The sequence below is a fragment of the Saccostrea cucullata genome, unplaced genomic scaffold (genome assembly GCF_032062105.1).
Source record: "Saccostrea cucullata isolate Sc308-1 unplaced genomic scaffold, CSIRO_AGI_Scuc_v1 ctg2734, whole genome shotgun sequence".
Classification (NCBI taxonomy): Eukaryota; Metazoa; Mollusca; class Bivalvia; order Ostreida; family Ostreidae; genus Saccostrea; species Saccostrea cuccullata.
The window spans coordinates 735-20,805 of record NW_026935041.1 but is presented as its reverse complement, the minus strand read 5'-3'; the positions used below and the strand labels follow the sequence as shown (position 1 = coordinate 20,805).

Here is a 20,071-nt window from a genome sequence, read left to right as displayed (position 1 = left end):
TATTACATCCCAACATTAGAGTAAAACCCAACAGGTGATGTTTACCTGTCCAATTCTTCTTGGGTTACCTTATGCCCTTCACTAAAATTGTCAAATTTGTCTTGAATATTTATACTCTTGCATTAGATTGCAAACCCAATAAGTATGACATTTACCTTCCCTAGTTGAATTCAAATTTATCTGCATAAGCATACATAAGTCAAAAACATATTTAATACTTTAATTCTAACTTTCCGCATCTCATTCAGTGTACACTTTACAAATGATAGGAAATATATAAGCATTTTGTGCCTAAACTATTTGGCTTTTAAAGAATTTTATAACCATGTTTGCAAAATTTAAATTTAAATATTGGAACTTGGAGCAAGTCATTACAGGTAGAGCAAGATGCTGAAAACCATATTGATAAATAGATCACACCCTTGATAAAATATTTGCCTTCAGTTGCTAAGATTGTGTTGAATTATATGGAAAATTTCTATAATCCTGTTTATTACAGATACATGTACAATGCATATTTTCGATGCAATAATAAAAATACTTCTGAGATGTAAAAGAATGGATTAAATAGTCACCGATGTTAAAAGATATTTCATGATCTCATTAGTCTGGTTTGGAAATCACAAACTTAGTTTTGAAGCCGATAAAACAGTGTCGCACCAGAAAACTCAGTTACAAGTACAATGAATGAATTCGTTGTATCAAAACTTTAAAATAATTGATGCACTATGTCCAAATCATTTTGACAAATTGGGATAAAGATATTAAATCAAATCATCACTGTTATAAGTCTTAGAGCTAGAGAAAAGTCATTACATGCCCAAATTTTACATGTAAGACTTTGATCCTATATTTCAATAAATGTCAAAATGGTTTTATTTTTGTTTCTGTTCAATACTTTCTTCTTCAGGGTCTCCCATGGCCTATACTGTATGATACCTCCATTGACCCTGCTCTTTTATATTGCCATATGTTTATCCAGTAGCAGTGGTTATGCTCAGGCAATCTTTGAAATATTCCTCATTTCATGCATCTCCTTCAGTTCTGCCTCTGTCCATTTTATTCATTCTGCAATTAGATAAAGGCATTTCTTTGCCGTATAAAACATGTTTTTCTTGACTAGAGCAAGATCACCCTTTATGTTGATCAAACCCAACCAAGAAGTAGAAGTATATATTTCTTATTCAGAAATATGTATTGATAAATAAAATGGAAGAAAAACTAAATTCTATCAACTCTTTTTTTTCTTCTATGTCTAACTGCATCTTCATCCTACCCCCCATCCGCCATAATTTTATCAAAATGGAATCATCATTCAACACACAAAACGATGTTGCATATTAATTAGACAGTATGTTAGTTTCTGATTGTTAAGAAGGAGATTTTAAAAAGATTTTACACCTATTCCTTGCAAATTTTAGACTTCTAATGTAACACTATCAGTACATTAGGGGTACATAATCTTCAAAAACATCTCTACACTTAATGATAAAGCTTTCACATTAGTATTGTTTTTAGCCCAATGCTTCTGCTAAAGTGGATTTAAAATTGACCCAAACCTTACTAACTGCTTTGAAATTATATTGACAGGGAAAGAGACACACTTGACACTCCATCCCCCCTTCCTGGGGTATGCTTTGCACAAAATTTAATTAAAATTGACTAAGCTGGATAGAAGTTGAAAATATGAAAAATTACAGTCAAACAGATTATGAATAACTTTCAGCACATCAGACATGAAGTAGTGATCCTTAAACAAAATACACCTACAAGATGAAGCTATTTTATTCCTTTGAAGTGATGTCTAGTATTGTTTCTTTTCCTGTATGCCACCTCTATCAGAACAAAATGTTATACATGTATTAACATAACCTATGACCGTATAGTACCCCAGTATTTAATTTACAATTAATCAAGTTCTGGAACCAACCCTCAGATGCCCTGAAAACAAATGATTCTAAACTGGCAAAGGTAAAGGGCATCTGAAGAATTTAAAATAAAATAATAGTACAAACAAGCAAACAGCTAGTGTGCATGAAAATGTTGGCAAACACTAGAAAAAATACTAAGGTACTTTCTCAAACTTAACATGAATACTAAAGAGGTTTTATGTAGCTGTATTGCACATACCAAAAGCTTTCCTGCAGTTAAAGGTTGGTTGCCTAGTAGTTTTGTAGTATGTACAAGTTTTTCATTCTATCTCTTCTAATTTAAGAAGCGAAAATGTCTCTAAAAATCTTATGGCTGGCATGAAGTATTCCTGTTCATTTTACTGATTACTTACAATTGTCCTATTTCTGAGGGTCATCTTCTGATGGGTGTGTTCTCTGCAATGTTCACAACTGAAGTTCCTGTTTGACCTGTTACATATTGAAAATCCTCAATGAACATAATTATGGTTTTAATTTCCATTTTAATTACTGATTAATTTTATAAACAAGAGGCCCATGGGCCTTATAGGTCACCTGAGCATTATGCAACAACTTTCCAGTGATTTAATTTGATTCATGTTTTCAGCCAGATGCTATGGCGTTCACAATTTTGAAAGAGGCACCATTGATCATCATAACAATACACTTACCAGTCGCTTAGTTTGTTTACTTAATACCCATAAGCTGGGTTGGGGAACAAAAAATGCATTTCAAGTAATCAGTAATATTCAGCAATAATACGCCCCTATCACTCATGAACCCCTGACCCTTAGGCCTAGATCCACACATTGCACAATTTTTTGAAAAGGCACCCTTGCTTTTCAAAAATATTTGATTAATACCAAGGAGCAGATCTCAAACAATTCATCCAGTTTCAGTATATAAGAACACCCCCCCCCCTGGTACCCCTGACCCTGGGGCCTTGAAATTCACAATTCTGGAAGATTAGGGTCCCTGCTCATTATAACTACATAGGTAGTTCATCTGCTTAATACCCAAGAGCAGAGAAGAAAATTTTCAAAGATTTAATGTATTTTCAATATATAATCATTAGAGCCCCACCCTATCAATAGAACCCCTGACCCTGGGGCCATAAAATCAAAATTTTGGAAGAGGTATTCTTGCTCATCATAACTATGCACTTAGTTTATTTAATTCCTAGGAGCAGAAAAGAAATTTTTTCAAAGAATTTATGTATTTTTATTATATAATCAATAGAGCCCCGCCCTAACACCCCAACCCTGACGCTGAGGCCACAAAATTCACAATTTTGGTAGAGGTACTCTTGCTCATCATAACTATGCACTTAGTTAGTTTATTTAATACCCAGGCGCAGAGAAGAAGATTTTCAAAGAATTCATGAATTTCCGCTATATAATCAATAGAGTCCCGCCCTAACACCAGAACCCCTGACCCTGGGGCCACAAAATTCACAATTTTGGTAGAGGCACTCTTGCTCATCATAACTATGCACTTAGTTAGTTTAATTAATACCCAGGAGCAGAGAAGACGATTTTCATAAAATTCATGTATTTTCGCTATATAATCAATAGAGCCCCACCTTAACACCAGAACCCCTGACCCTAGGGCCATAAAATTCACAATTTTGGTAGAGGAACTCTTGCACATCATAACAATGCACTTAGTTAGTTTATTTAATACCCAGGAGCAGAGAAGAAGATTTTCAAAAAATTTATGCATTTTTACTTATAATCAATAGAGCCCCGCCCTTACACCAAAACTACTGACCCAGGGGCCACAAAATTCACAATTTTGGTAGAGGCACTCTTGCTCATCATAACTATGCACTTAGTTAGTTTATTTAATACCCAGGAGCAGAGAAGAAGATTTTCAAAGAAATAATGCATTTTCACTATATACTTATTTAGCCCCGCCCTAGCACTAGAACCCCTGACCCCGGGGCCATGAATTTCACAATTTTGGTAGAGGACTCAATGCTGATTACAATCATGCAAACAGTTTGACTGCTTGATGTCCAGGAGTAAAGAAGAAGATTTTTAAAGATTGCAATAATTTTAGTGGTTTTTGCCCCACCCCTCAGGCCCCAGGGGGGCAGGGACCCTGAAATTCACAATTTTTGTTTCCCTTCACCCATAGATGCTTTGTGCCAAATTTGGTTGAAATTGGTTCAGTGGTTGCAGAGAAGAAGCTGAAAATGTTCAAATGTTAACGGACGACGCACGACGCACAGACGCACGACGACCGACGAAAACAGATAGCAATAGGTCACCTGAGTTTACTCAGGTGACCTAAAAAAATCTAAACCAATTTATTGTAACATAATACTTAGGAAAATATTTATGTAATATCAATGGAAAAAAGGAATCATTATCTCCAGTTATCCTAAAATCACAAGTAAGCATTAATCATATAAATTCACATACGTAAACCCATTAGTTTTTGTGCTATTAAATCATAGTCATCGCTGTGCAATAAAGGAAATCAAGTACTAATTAGGGCTGAAACGATTCACCGAAATATCGATATTGTTCGATATAAGTGCTCGGTTCAATGTTCGATTCACCCTCTCGATTTTCGGTTCGATACGTTTTTTTATAATCGGGTTTGGTTAACTCTTTGAAATAGATCGGGTTCGACCTTATTTTATCAGTTTGACACACACGAGGGAGAAAATTGGGACGGTAAAGTTTCAGAGTAGGCTGCCTCTGCTATTATTTATACGAATAAAGTGTTTTTAATCAACAGAACCACAAGTATCAGAGATGTGCAATTAACAAATTAGTAAATTCGGGCTAGTAAAAGTTATAACTACGCATGTAATACATGAAAAGTACAACCGGTATTTTACTCATCTTTTGCTATCAAATTCCCAATCAGTGAATATTTTCCAGGCAGCATGCTCCTACTGTCAATAAATCTCCATAATTTTCTCCATTTTGCAGTACTATCTGACTTATTTACTTCCAAAAACGATCGTTTTCTTCCTAATCCGAATTTCCTCCATTCCTTCGTTTATTGTAAATACATGCAGATGTCTCATTAAATTATTTACGATCACTCAATCAACTGAAAGATCAGTGTGATTCACATGAAATATATTTCTAGTGTATTTAAGGATTTAATATGAAAACAAAATGAATTTATTTTCATTCTAAATGAGCTAGTGCAAAATAATCAGAAAAGGAAAGATCTTCACTTCAGATAATTTTTTAAAATTCATTTTAATTTTCTGTCATAATCATTAATTTTATATGATTTAATTTTAATAGTGAGAATAAAATTTTAATTTTCAAAAGAATGACCTTAGTACCCTGACTTTTTCAATGATTAATTTTTTTTTCAACATTGGTTTTATTTTAATTTTTGTCCCTATATTTGGGCTAGTGACTTTTTACTTGGGGCTAGTAACTTTATTGCTGCCACTAGCCCGTGGGCTAGTACTTGAATTTTCAAATTGCCCCCTGGTAGTATATTTCTATTGTATCACCACCTTTTACTCTTTTTTTGAAATCTGAATACGTTTTCTTTAACCTTATGAATAGCTTCGTTCTTAAATTGTATCGTATTGAAAAAATTGAATTGTGACACAAGTATTGCAATACGTATCGTATCGTGGAGGGGGCGTATCGTTTCAGCCCTAGTACTAATCCACAATTTGATGGCAATAAAGTTACTATCCCCGAGTAAAAAGTGACAAGCCCAAATATAGAGGCAAAAATTAAAAAGTAACATTGAAAAAAAAAAACATCGTGAAAAAAGTCAGGGTATTAACTACAGATGATCCTTTTTAAAATTAAAGTTTAATTTAATTTTCGCTAGTAAAATTTAATCATATATAAATTAATGATTGAAAAAATGAAAAAAAGATTTTAAATATTCCTTTTCTGGTCATTCACTAGTTCATCTAATTAAAACGAAGCAAAAATCATTTTGTTTTCATCTTGAATCATTTAAAGCCATATATGGCATATGTACAATGAAAATTATTAGACTAAAATTATAAGAACTTATTATTTGTATCATTACTTTATATAAACATGATAAAGATAGAAATTTTCCGTAAATTACAAAATCTAAGTCAATTGCGTTATAAAAATATCAAAATTTAACTTGGATTCTCGGAATTTTCTCAGACTTGTAAGAAAATACAAAAGATTTAAATAACACATTACAGGGAAGATAAAATCGTATTATTAGATAAAACGAGGTGTTCTCCGTGCTCTGAAATGTATGAAATGCTTTAATTTAAATGTATTAACTATATTTCTTTACTTAAATTTGTATTTTTCAAAAATATATTTTTGATCAGTTAAAAAAACGCTACATAATTGCATGACATTTATTGAGCTGATTGAGTGAATGTATATAATTTAATAATGAGATATCTGTGAGGCATATATGTACAAGCAAATATTGCTATATTAAACAAAGGAAAGGGGGAATTCAAATTAGGAAATAAAAGATCGTTTTTAAGTAAATCAGTCTTGTACCTACTACCATGACTACCTAGTCCTTGTCTTGTAGTACTGCAAAATGGATGCAGTTGTGGAGATTTATGGATAATATGAGCATGCTGTCTGGAATATTTCCATATTAGTGAATTTAATAGCAAAAAAGAGTGAAAATACCGGTGGTGCTTTTCATGTATTACATGTGTATTTTAAAATTCCTAATAGCCCAAGGGGATTCCTCAGTGCAGAAAACCACTAGCCCCATCCTCAAAAATGGAAGCCCCGGGTGTAGCGCGATCCTAATTACACACCCATCATGTGAAATAGTTATAGTAGCCCTATATCAATTTCAGTATTGTTTTAAATTAATTAAAACAAATGACAAAAGCAATAATTTTAAAAAAAAATCAAAATAAAGCAGACACTCAGTCAAAATCAAAGACAAAAAGAAGCACTGAAAGTTTATCAGTAATACAATGAATCTCTTAAGTTACATATCAGATGAGATAAACTTACATACAATTATTTAGTTGTTGTCAATTATCACATTTATCATCATCTCAGCTCACTTTGCGATTGTAATACTGTCTATATGAACCGATAATTTACAGCTGATTTATGAACACACGATTGTTAGAATTTTCATTTCCCTTTCCAATATACATTGTCAGAACATACTTAGTTGGTTATGATATAAAATTAAATAATAAACACTTTCGATTTATCAAAGATTATCTAACAATATACGATCATTTACTAAATACTTCTCGCCCTCAAGAGAGTTAACAAGACAGAGAAAATTCAAAATACAAACAAGTGCAACTTAGGATTAATTGTTCCGATATATCTATTTTAATTTTGTGCACAATTGTTTTCAAAATTACATTAAAATCTTTTTTCCTTAAACAAGAACCCAGCAATGGATAAATATTAATCGAATAAACTTACCTTTTCTCTTGTCAATCAGAAAATCTTGTTGACATTAAGTGTTTCTTAGTCGCCATATTTTTTTCCATGAAAACAAACGTTGTTATGATCAGGATCAACGGAAGTTGATTTTCGGAACTCTCGAGAATTTAGAGTTCCGAATGTAAAACTGAAACAACAAAACACGATGCGTCCGTGAAAGCAACTTTTTTGGACACTTTTTTGGACAAATCGTCGTGTCCAAGTTTTGTTGGGTACTAACCTGCAAATAGCCAATTAGGGTGTTCTAAGCATATTCAGCGAAACTTCTTATTGGGTATACCCAATAAGCAAAAAGTACCCAATAAGTACAATCTTGGCATGAAAAATACCCAATAAATGCACTCTCGTAAACACGGACGGACGGACAGACGGACGGACGGACAAACCCAAATTAATATCCCCCACTTTTCAAGCGGGGGACAAAAATATCGTTACAATAATACAAGGCATCTGAAAGAAATAAGGCGGAATACGGCTACATAGTTGTGTGCCAAAAGTGAAGATAATTTTATTTTTTCTTTATATATTTCATTGAAAACAATATTTTGTAAAATCGCTGGTATGACAACATTTCTTGACAGATTTTATCGAAAATTTCTTGATAATCTAAGAAATTGTTGTAGTTAAAAAAAACAATAGTTTTTATCTGATAAGCATTGATAATTTAAAAATATTGTAAGTTAAGTGTGACATGAATTTTTAAGTCATATACTCACAATGAATTATATAGTCAACATTGATCTTGAATTTTAGAACTGATGTTTACTGATGAACTATATTTTACTACATATTAAACGTGTAATGATCTTTTAAAGAAAGATAACTACACATTTTCTGGTTTAAGTACTGAAATGAATAATTAAATAGGACAAAAATTGACCATTTACCTATGATTTTATAAAATGTTGTTTTCAATGAAATATATAGAGAAAAAATAAAATTATCTTCACTTTTGGCACGCCACTGTACATAGATGAAAATGTTGCGTTTTCAAGAATTGGTGTCAGTTTTAACTTCAAATCTGGGTCTATGCACCTTTAGTATTGAATAAAAGCTTGACCTTGACAACCAAAGAACTATATATGGTTGCCCTTTTTTGGCCCCCGTTTTATTTAAAATTTAAAAGTCAAAAAAAAAAAAACTCTACGAAATTGATACTTTTTGGAAGAATAGAATATATTTTTTTTTTATTACCGGCCGCCAGGAGGCGGTCGGTTATTTGATAAGAAGGTTTTAAGTCGCTGTGCGTTTCTGCGGAGTTAGAACAATTCAAATAAAAAATATTTAACATTCATTTAATTGAACATTCAAAATAAACGCCTTTGTAACCTCAGACTCTTGTATTTCATATAAGTTTGTACTTCCTCTACTCTCTTAACTGTTCTGATGAGACAGTCACAAACACATGTTTCTTTTTCCAAATTTATTGAATCAATTAGACAAAATATCATACTATATCAATTTACAATTTGACAAGAAAAAAGGGGACAATGGAAGTAAATGGCCACATTGTGTTAACCCAGGGTCCGAGGGGATATCCAGTATACCAACCTAAAAGGTATAACGGGCAAACTGGTGGCCTGGCGTTGAGCGCCAGTACCAAAAATCCCAAACTATGAAAATACCACCCATTTGGGATTGGAAGAGTTTTCAAAATATCCGTTTACCCCGTTTCCCAGTGATTGCACCTGGTTGTTAGTACTTTACCATGTACTCCAGGACTAAGCCTCCCCTCCTGTGTGAAGAGGTGGAGTGGGCACCAAGACTGTCTAACTTGAGTGACCCCAATCTTTGACACACTTTTCCAAAACACATACGTACATATGTAAAAATTTGCTTTTTACAAACCGCCCTCTGTCTTAGATGACAGATGGGGGGAAACCCTAAGGCCAGATAATTTGAAAACTTCCCACTTATATCCCCCCCAGACCCGACCCCCCTAACACAATGCGACAAAAGAAGAGATTAAGGTGATAACTTGAATAAAAACGTTCTAAAGTATACAGTTCACAGCAAAAGTCATGTCTATGTCTCCATAATTCATCTGCTTGGAAAAGGCACCCACGATCCATTGAATCACACATGGCTTTTTTGGACTGCTCCTATTGAAGGTGAAAGTCTGTTGGGTCTGAAAGATAAAATTCTTACGGCAGATTATTGAATTTAAGGACATTTTTTTAAAATTATATCGATTACATATATATATATTTATATATATATATATATATTATTATTGGGAAGGGTGGGAGGGGAAAAAATTTTGTTGTGCAGGTTACTGTGATTTTTCCAAACAGCGGAAACGGAAATTGTGTGATATTAGATAGGTCGTACCAAGGAATGTTGCAACCAATTAACTTGTACTTAGTATAAGCATACAATCAAATCGCACTAGACTTTTTTCGTCAATTAAATGAGATTATTTAATATGTTAATAAAATAATCTGTCTTAATTGAACATTCAAAATAAACGCCTTTGTAACCTCAGACTCTTGTATTTCATATAAGTTTGTACTTCCTCTACTCTCTTAACTGTTCTGATGAGACAGTCACAAACACATGTTTCTTTTTCCAAATTTATTGAATCAATTAGACAAAATATCATACTATATCAATTTACAATTTGACAAGAAAAAGGGGACAATGGAAGTAAATGGCCACATTGTGTTAACCCAGGGTCCGAGGGGATATCCAGTATACCAACCTAGAAGGTATAACGGGCAAACTGGTGGCCTGGCGTTGAGCGCCAGTACCAAAAATCCCAAACTATGAAAATACCACCCATCTGGGATTGGAAGAGTTTTCAAAATATCCGTTTACCCCGTTTCCCAGTGATTGCACCTGGTTGTTAGTACTTTACCATGTACTCCAGGACTAAGCCTCCCCTCCTGTGTGAAGAGGTGGAGTGGGCACCAAGACTGTCTAACTTGAGTGACCCCAATCTTTGACACACTTTTCCAAAACACATACGTACATATGTAAAAATTTGCTTTTTACAAACCGCCCTCTGTCTTAGATGACATGGGGGGAAACCCTAAGGCCAGATAATTTGAAAACTTCCCACTTATATCCCCCAAGACCCGCCACAGACATCGATATGATGTTCCTCCATACCCTATGCACCAAAACCACCCATGTTTTATTCATTAATTATTTTATTATAAGCACACCCGACATAAGGTTATTTAACATCACTTGATTGCCCTCATCAGAGAGGTGTGTCCCAAAATAGACCTATGTTGTTGACCGATATGATATCATGTAATATAACCCCCCCCCCATTCAGTAATGAACTTGTTGACCCTTTTGTTTATTTTCCTGTGTTTTTATCAATCTTGTGGCCACTTTTTAATGGTGCACCATGCCAATATAAGCGATGATCAAAGGGGACCCCCAACCCGTTGTTAGGAGACTTCTTTGTTTATCTTTTCTTGTGCAATATTTGTTGGTGAATACTTTTTAGATTGTTTGCCTCCCTATAATCTCTGGGGCCCTGGTACTGCAATTTGAAACCCAGATTGACACCATTTAACATAACTGTTTTTTCTTTATAATAAATTAATGTAGGTAGTGTAGTGAGACAATATGTTAACATTAATAGGAGTTTTCCCCAGTGTACAAATTGATGATACAAGGCTAGAATTGTTTAGTGCTCTCGCAAATGGATGCTGCATGTCTCCCATCACACAAGTTGCATGCATGGTTGAACCTACAATTTGGGTAAAACCTGCATGATTTACCAGCATTATAGTAATGACAATATTGGGTAGCATTAGCACTAGATGATGAACGGTTTTGTTGGGCTGAAGTTATGTTATTTGTGTGATTGACTTTGCTTTGAGAGTTAACCCTATCTTGAGCCTGAGTTAGACTGTTGTTCGTGATATACAATAGCCACAATTCGCTGTTTATTTGGCCCCAGGAAGACTGGGGGTTAGACACTTTGAGTAGGCGAAACTGTTCATCATACTTGAACCAACCTGTAGATCGGGATTCTGCAATTCTTACATCCCGCATGTATTTTAATAGTTCCTGGGACCTTGTTCTATACTTTTCCAGCATAATACTTGTAAATATAATGAATGCAGATGTCCATTCTTCAATAGATAGGAAAGTGTTTGATTTTTGCTTGACAAGGCACATGGTGCCGTTGCGTATTTGAATCTGACCTTGTGTATTTTCGTGGTCGACCAGTTCCCTAGCGGATTTTAAGAGGAGGGACAAATTTATGAATTGTCCCTCCCAAATTTTTGTTTTGAGCTTTAGAGGGACATGTGCATTGATCGGGTCAAAGGCGCAAGTGTTCAAAATTGGTTGATATTCTTGAATACTAAAATTCGGTCCAACAAAATTTTCAGTGGGTGGCATTAGAATCTCAGACTCACCAATTTCCTGATTTTTAGGTCACCTGAGTAAACTCAGGTGACCTATTGCTATCTGTTTTCGTCCGTCGTCGTTTGTCGTCCGTCGTTCGTCGTGCGTTAACATTTGAACATTTTCAGCTTCTTCTCTGCAACCACTGAACCAATTTCAACCAAATTTGGCACAAAGCATCTATGGGTGAAGGGGAACAAAAATTGTGAATTTCATGATCCCTGCCCCCCTGGGGCCTGAGGGGTGGGGCCAAAACCACTAAAATTTATGCAATCTTTAAAAATCTTCTCCTTTACTCCTGGACATCAAGCAGTCAAACTGTTTGCAGATTGTAATCAGCAATGAGTCCTCTACCAAAATTTTGAAATTCATGGCCCTGGGGTCAGGGGTTCTAGTGCTAGGGTGGGGCTAAATAAGTATGTAGTGAAAATGCATTATTTTGAAAATCTTCTTCTCTGCTCCTGGTTATTAAAGAAACAAACTACTTACATAGTTATGATGAGCAAGAGTGCCTCTACCAAAATTGTGAATTTTATGGCCCCAGGGTCAGGGGTTCTGGTGTTGGGGGGGCTCTATTGATTATATAGTGAAAATACATGAATTCTTTGAAAGTCTTCTGCTCTGCTCATAGGTATTAATAAACTAAGTGCAAAGTTATAATGAGCAAGAGTGCCTTTACTAAAATTGTGAATTTTAAAGCCCCAGGGTCAGGGGTTCTTGTGTTAGGGGGGGGGCTCTATTGATTATATAGTGAAAATACATGAATTCTCTGAAAGTCTTCTTCTCTGCTCCTAGGTATTAAATAAACTAACTAAGTACATAGTTATGATGAGCAAGAGTGCCTCTACTGAAATTGTGAATTTTAAAGCCCCAGGGTCATAGGTTCTTGTATAAGGGGGGGGGGGCTCTATTGATTATATAGTGAAAATACATGAATTCTTTAAAAATCTTCTTCTCTGCTCCTGGTTATTAAATAGATTAACTAAGTGCATGGTTATGATGAGTAAGAGTTCTTTACCAAAATTTTGAATTTTAGGACCTCAAAGTCAGGGGTTCTGGTGTTGGGGGGGGGGCTCTATTGATTATATAGTGAAAATACATGAATTATTTGAAAATCGTCTTCTCTGCTCCTGGGTATTAAATAAACTAAGTGCATAGTTTTGATGAGCAAGAGTGCCTCTACCAAAATTGTGAATTTTATGGCCCCAGGGTCAGGGGTTCTTGTGTTGGGGGGGGGGGGGCTCTATTGATTATATAGTGAAAATTCATGAATTCTTTTAATATCTTCTTCTCTGCTCCTAGGTATTAAATAAACAAACTAAATGCATAGTTATAATGAGCAAGAGTGCCTCTACCACAGTTGTGAATTTTAGAGCCCTAGGGTCAGGGTTCTGGTGTTAGGGGGGGCTCTATTGATTATAGTGAAATACATAAAATCTTTGAAAATTTTCTTCTCTGCTCCTGGGTTTTAAGCAGTTGAATTACCTATATAGTTACGAACAAGGACCGTTATCTTCCAGAATTGTGAATTTCAAGGCCCCAGGGTCAGGGGTACCATAGAGAGGGGGGGGGGGCTATACTTATAGACTGAAAATGAATGAATTGTTTGAAATCTGCTCCTAGGTATTAATTAAATTATAATCAAATATTTTTGAAAAGCAAGGATGCCTTTTCAAAAATTGTGCAATGTGTGGATCTAGGCCTAAGGGTCAGGGGTTCATGTGTAGTAGGGGCACTACTGATTATTGCTGTATATTACTGATTAGTTGAAATGTATTTTTTGTTCCTCTGCCTTGTCAATGGGTATTAAGTAACCAAACTAAGCAACTGCTAAGTGTATAGTTATGATGATCAATGATGCCTCTTTCAAAATTGTGAATGCCATAGCATCTGGCTTAAAACATGACTGGAAAGTTGTTGCATAATGCTCAGGTGACCTATAAGGCCCATGGGCCTCTTGTTAGTTATCCCGACCAATTCGTCTCCATGAGGCTGGCTTTGACTGGCCACATTGACGATGGCCCCCGCTGGTGTGGGAATTTGGTCGACGCCATGTTGCGTGTGATCGCCATGTGGTCCTGTCCTTTCGCCCTCCCTCCTTCGTTTCCTTCCCCTGCCCCTGGAAGGCGTTATGAAGCTCCGAGTGTACTCCTTTCTCCCTCTCGTATCCGTGCGAGTTCGTACAGGTGGCATATTTTCCGTAGTACCTCGGATGGCAGCCGATACTTCTCAAATTTACAAAAAATTTTGTTGTGCAGGTTACTGTGATTTTTCCAAACAGCGGAAACGGAAATTGTGTGATATTAGATAGGTCGTACCAAGGAATGTTGCAACCAATTAACTTGTACTTAGTATAAGCATACAATCAAATCGCACTAGACTTTTTTCGTCAATTAAATGAGATTATTTAATATGTTAATAAAATAATCTGTCTTAATATAATATTAAAAAAGAGTGTCTAACTGTTTAACAAAAACGCAGAGTAATCATAAACATTAAAAAATTAGAGATAATGGGGTAATGTTTCATCCAATCCTGATTGACAAACTGAAGTGCAGAGAAAATATGGACACGTGTTGGGCATAGTCTAAAGCAAAAACCGCTTTTCTATCCATGCATCACAGGGGCTTGTGTAGAGAAAATAATTGTTTTAAAAATTGGTACCTAGGAGAAAAAAACTCAAGGGAGGACGCCATTTTGGATACCACCTCGCTTCATCAGCTATTTTCTCGCTTAAATTGTTAAACTAGACATACGAGCCAGTTTATGTCCCTTAATTAATGATTTTTCTTGAAGGTCTTACTTGCCGTTTTAATCTTTCTTTGTTTACATTTTTCTGCAGAAGCAAAGGAGTTGTCGATTTCGGATGTTAACGCGATTAATTGACTAAGACTGTAAATGTAAACAAAGAAAGATTGAAACTGCAAGTAAGACCTTCAAGAAAAATCATTAATTAAGGGATATACACTGGCTCGTATGTCTAGTTTAACAATACAGTCTTGGTCAATTTATCGCGTAATCATTCAAAATCGACAACTCCTTGGCTTCTGCAGAAAACGAAAGTATGACACGTGACGTAGTGTCGCTCGGTTTTGTCGGGGCAAAATTGTTCATAAGTTCAAAAGGGCGAAAATAACATAGGGCGAAAATAACCCTGTATACAGTATTAACATTTATTTATGCATGATTTTTTTTCTAACAATTTAATTTAACCCATATCCGAAAAAAGGGCGCTGAATATAATGATCATGAAAAAAAATTATAATTATTCTATTTGCAAGTTTTAAATCTTTAATTTGCAAATACAGTAGATTATTAGATGGAAAAATTTATCCTCTCCCCTTTTGAATAAATCAAAAAAGAAAATAACCTTTTAGTTCACTAACACAGTTTCCCGTAAATTTTGCAAAAATTACGTCATTGTTTAATTGTTACGTAATTTTTCCAACATTGGAAAAATGGATTCTGCTTCCGAAAATGACTCTGATTTTGAGTTTGAGTCCGAATCTGACAGTGAAGATGATGTTCCTCAGCCTTCGAACAGAATATGGACAAATGTAGGGTATGTGAATGATTTTGAATATCCTCATGCTATCAGGCCTTTTACAAGACATATGGGCCCTGTTAATCCACCTGACGTTGAAGCTCCACCTGTTGAATATTTCAACAAACTTTGTGTACCTGATGATGGAAGAAGTCTTATAGACATTCTGGTCGAGGAAACAAATCGCTATGCAGGACAGGTTATTTCTTCGCAGCGTGATCCCAAACCTTATTCAAGGAACCATAAATGGTCAGATACTAATAATAGTGAAATGGCAGCTTATTTGGGGTTGTACTTGTCGATGGGGATACTTAAAAAACCCAGCATTGAGTCTTACTGGCAGGAATCGCCCTGGCTTTTTAGGTCACCATTGTATCCAGAGGTTATGACCAGAGACAGGTTTCAAATTATTTCCAAATTTCTCCATTGCAATGATAATGCAACATATGTTCCTCGCGGGACCCCTGGGTATGACCCAGCGCCAAGTTTCGACCAGTACTGGACCTTATCAATAGTACATTTCCAAAGGCATACGACTTGGCAAGAGATCTGACTATAGATGAAAGCATGGTCGGATTTAAGGTACCTAAGTATTCATTTCGCATGAAAACACTCTTATTACCTGAATATACTATAAATATCCGACTGAAGAATAAAATATAAATATATAGAATATATATATATTTTAAAAAAATCTACATCAAACAGAAAGTAAAGATGCATTTATTTATTAACTTTATTTAGGAAATAACTGATTCGAATTCTCTAGCATGTACCGGTACGTTAAAATACTCTGTTATCAAATTAAAGCTACGACTGGTATTTTTCTTTTAAGTACTTTTTAAAATTAATTTTCTTTCGAATTTTAAGAGATAAACATTTCAATTGAATACGAAAAATATTAACTTGAGGTCTACATAAATTTTCCCAGTCATAAAATAATGCTCATATCTTTACAGCACTATATACATGTACTCCTGCAATATATAGTTTATAAAAAAAAGTGTAGGGTAAATTCTCGTTTTATATTCTATATTATATGTATAAGTCTTATTTTTTTGTGTAAACCATATTTTAATTCCTTAAAGGGTCGCAATGACATAGTGCAGTATGTGCCTGCAAAAAAGTCACACCAGTGGGGAGCGAAACTGTTTGTATTAGCGGAGTCGGACACCGGATACAACGCGGCTGTTCAATTATATGCACGTCCTTATCTGTCTTATCAATTAAAATTAAGAACATTATAATTGATATGTATGAGGTAAAAATATTATATACTTTCAAAAATTGGAGATATCTTTAATTATCTACTGTTATCTTAAAAAAAATTAACTTTATATAGATACCAATTCAATTAGATTATACTCGCCAAATAACATCTTCCGAATTATGACACGAATTAATTCAATTGATGCCTTTATTTCTTACTCAATTGAGTTAATGCGTAGAGAAGTTGAATTAAATTTGATCTTTTCCAAAGATCATTTCCTTTTTTATTTCAAAAATTTAATTGATGAACTTCAATTAAAAAAAATACCATCCAGAAATATTGGTTCCGCAATTACTCCTTTTTATACAATTCGTTATCATATGAATAAATATTTTAATTTTTACTAGTTTACTTTTAAATTGGCCATTCATAGATCGAGACTTAAAAATACATATTTTTGGTTAATTTGATAAACAGGCAGACAACAGGATAACCCCCGCAGTGTTCATGGTGTAGGGTATGATGTCATCATGCAATTAATTCAACCGTATTTGTATCGACATCATCAGGTTGTGTGCGACAACTATTTTTCAAGCCCGGCCCTTTGTGATGCACTCTTTGCATCCGATACCTACATGACTGGCACTGTTAGAGTATGCAGAAAGGGGATGCCGCGTTCACTGCGAGGACTAAAATTACAAAGAGGGGAGTCGGTGGTTAAACAGAGTGGCCCCATAATGACACTGTGTTATGGAGATCGGAAAACAGTGACATTTATGTCTACGCTTGCAAACCCCAAGTAATACATTTTCCTGGAATCCAAAATAAGAATTATAAATTATTTGACTTTAAATTCAATGTCATAATGGAATGAAAAAAGTCTAGTTAATCAAAATATCATAATTTAACACTAGGCCTTTATAAGATTTTTTGTTCTATATTCTTTTTCTTAATACACTTGTGCTCTCATATAATGATATATTGTTCGTACATATACTTGAACTTCACAACATTATTTCCACACAAAATGCGAGGGGGGTAGAAGTTGATGTTCCTGAGGTCAATCTTGTTTACAACAAGAAGATGGGCGGTGTCGACTTGTCGGACAAAGCACTTGAATTATACGACCCTGACGTCAGATCCAACAAAATGTGGAAGAAAATCCTCATTAATTTTCTCCTGAGAATTTTATGTATGTCAATAATTGACTCCGTTGAATAATATAAAATTTATACAATTTTGCATATGAAAGAAATGAAAACATATTTCTAACGGACTTACACATCGGTTTTGAACCTTATATTGAATTACAGATATAATTTGATGAAAAATATCCAAATGAATGAATTTTAAAAAGTGTTCCGAAACTAAGAATTAAATTTAATTAAACATCTTCTTAGCCAATGCCTATATCATTTATCGGCAAAACAGGGGATTGCGCACCAAAATGAGCCGGATAGATTTTTACATGTTGGTATGCATGGGCCTGATCGGGGATTTCCGCCAAGAAAAACGCCAGGCCGGAAGGTCAAGTCTCTGCCCTTTGGCCAGATTGAGAGAAAGACATTTTATTGAACAAATGGATGGTAGGTTTCTTCGTTATTTTTGGTTTATCATAATAAGACATTAAAAGCCACGATCAATTGACATGCATAGAAAGTAAATATAACGTCAAAATTGGCTGACTATTTATACACCTGCTACAATTAATGAGTTTCAAAGAAAATACAGATTTATAAAGGAAAATTACAATTTAAAAATATAAATTACCTTCTGTTTAAATAAACAAAGTACTGAAGTTCCCATAGTTTCTTTGTCTGTTCACGATTCGTTTTGTACATGTCTTTGCCTGTTCACGATTTGTTTTACCCATATCTTTGCCTGTTCACGATTTGTTTTTTCCACGTCTTTGCCTGATCACATTTTGATTTTTCCACGTCTGTGCCTGTTCACAATTGGATTTTTCCACGTCTGTGCCTGTTCACCATTTGATTACGCTTGTCTTTGCCTGTTCACAATTTGATTTTTCCATGTTTTGCCTGTTCACGATTTGTTTTTTCCACGTCTGTGCCTGTTCACAATTTGATTACGCTCGTCTTTGCCTGTTCATAATTTGATTTTTCCATGTTTTGCCTGTTCACGATTTGCTTTGTTCACTGGATTTATGATATTGAACATTGTTACCTTCACATTTTACACACTAGTACGCCAAAAGAAAATTGGGAGTACATAAATAAATATCAATCATGTCTATCATTTCCCTACTTTATTATTTCTTTTTTACATAAGATTATGAAAGAAATTTCAAATTGCGAAGAAATACCATCTCGCATAGCAATTTGTGTTTTGCCTATCAAGCTATTCGCACCAAAGAGATATCTAAGGTAGTTGTTTTGTTTAAATCTTCGAATGTTATTTTGTAGGAGTATATGGAGAACATTGGCTCGGAAACAACGTGATACACCGACTCACAAATCAGGATCACTACACACTTAGAATTGAGATGACGGACAGGAATAAAACAGTAAATACGCTGTATATATATATAGAACGTTAGTATTTGATGATGAAGATGAAGGGTACAAATTGCATATCGGAGGTTATGAGGAAAAGTAACATATACTGTAGATCACTATATTATCGCGACAATTTATTTTCACGACTAAGCTTTTTGATATTTATTAACGAGACAAAATTTTCGCGAGTTGTGATTTCTGTTGTATATAAATATAATACAATTACACGCGAGAATAAAATTTCCGCGAACAGACGGACTCGCTTAATTACGCGAAAATAAAGTTCTCGCGAAAAAAAGTGATTTACAGTACTCTGAAGTTGATAATAAAAGATGCTTGAGTTTCTCATTGCCAATATTTATGTAGTTTTTGGAGACCAGGGCTTCCAACGATCTACTGGAATTCCCAAGGGTGCCACTTGCAACCCGTTATTAGCAGACATATTTTTGTATTTACATGAAGTAACAATCATAGTTATTTACAACGCCATAACTTCGACTGCCCAGGAGTAAATAATCTCGCAATGTCACGGAAGTCACGTGCCGAGACTTACGGAGCCTATACTGAATTAATTATTGAATTAACAATAGTTATTTCCATTCATATCTTGACATGATATTGACTTAGTGTGCTTCAGGTTAACGGTTCGACAGAGTCTAACACGTCTATTTCACATTTAGAAATTTTAACTTTTCAATCGTTTAACCTACATTACCTATACGTATATGTTAATGTAGCATTATGCCCTTTTCACTTGTACGGGGTTAATATCTCTCAGTTAATCAAATACGCAAAAGCATGTTCCAGATAATGCGAGTTAAACTAAAGCGAATTAAATTAATGCGAATTAAATTGCGTTCACACGACAGCTAATGCGAAGTAAACTAATGCGAATTAATGCCCTGTTCACATGGAGAGTTTAATTCGAATTAAACGTAAATTTTCTCCGAATTAGCTTCGCTTATAATTAGCGTTCACACGGAGAATTTAATGCGAATTAGTTTAATTCGAATTAATTTACTGCGCATTAAATTACTTCGCATTAGCTCCGTGTGAACGCTAGGCAAAGCTAATTTGAATTAAATTTTGACGCATGC

The 20,071-nt window shown here is 34.7% G+C and overlaps 1 protein-coding gene and 1 long non-coding RNA gene across 2 annotated transcripts; one reads left to right on the top strand and one right to left on the bottom strand.

The window, feature by feature from the left end:
• Positions 1 to 237: 237 nt before the first annotated feature.
• Positions 238 to 7,458, bottom strand: LOC134241761 (uncharacterized). The gene is made up of 3 exons (XR_009986724.1): positions 7,313 to 7,458; positions 2,285 to 2,360; positions 238 to 1,068 (listed from the first exon to the last, which is right to left on the bottom strand). It is a non-coding gene; the product is annotated as an uncharacterized LOC134241761 (long non-coding RNA).
• A 7,704-nt stretch (positions 7,459 to 15,162) lies between these two features.
• Positions 15,163 to 17,679, top strand: LOC134241763 (piggyBac transposable element-derived protein 4-like). The gene is made up of 4 exons (XM_062723784.1): positions 15,163 to 15,630; positions 16,337 to 16,454; positions 16,936 to 17,254; positions 17,466 to 17,679. The coding sequence occupies exons 1-4, from the start codon at positions 15,163 to 15,165 to the stop codon at positions 17,677 to 17,679; spliced, it is 1,119 nt and encodes a 372-aa protein (XP_062579768.1).
• Positions 17,680 to 20,071: the final 2,392 nt, after the last annotated feature.

Bases quoted from the DNA above. Each gene is read 5' to 3' on its own strand.
- LOC134241763 (XM_062723784.1), top strand. From the start codon at position 15,163: ATGGATTCTGCTTCCGAAAATGACTCTGATTTTGAGTTTGAGTCCGAA. The intron at 15,631-16,336 runs GTTATGACCAGA...AATTCCTTAAAG, and splicing joins GGTCACCATTGTATCCAGAG to GGTCGCAATGACATAGTGCA. The intron at 16,455-16,935 runs GTCCTTATCTGT...TTTGATAAACAG, and splicing joins GGCTGTTCAATTATATGCAC to GCAGACAACAGGATAACCCC.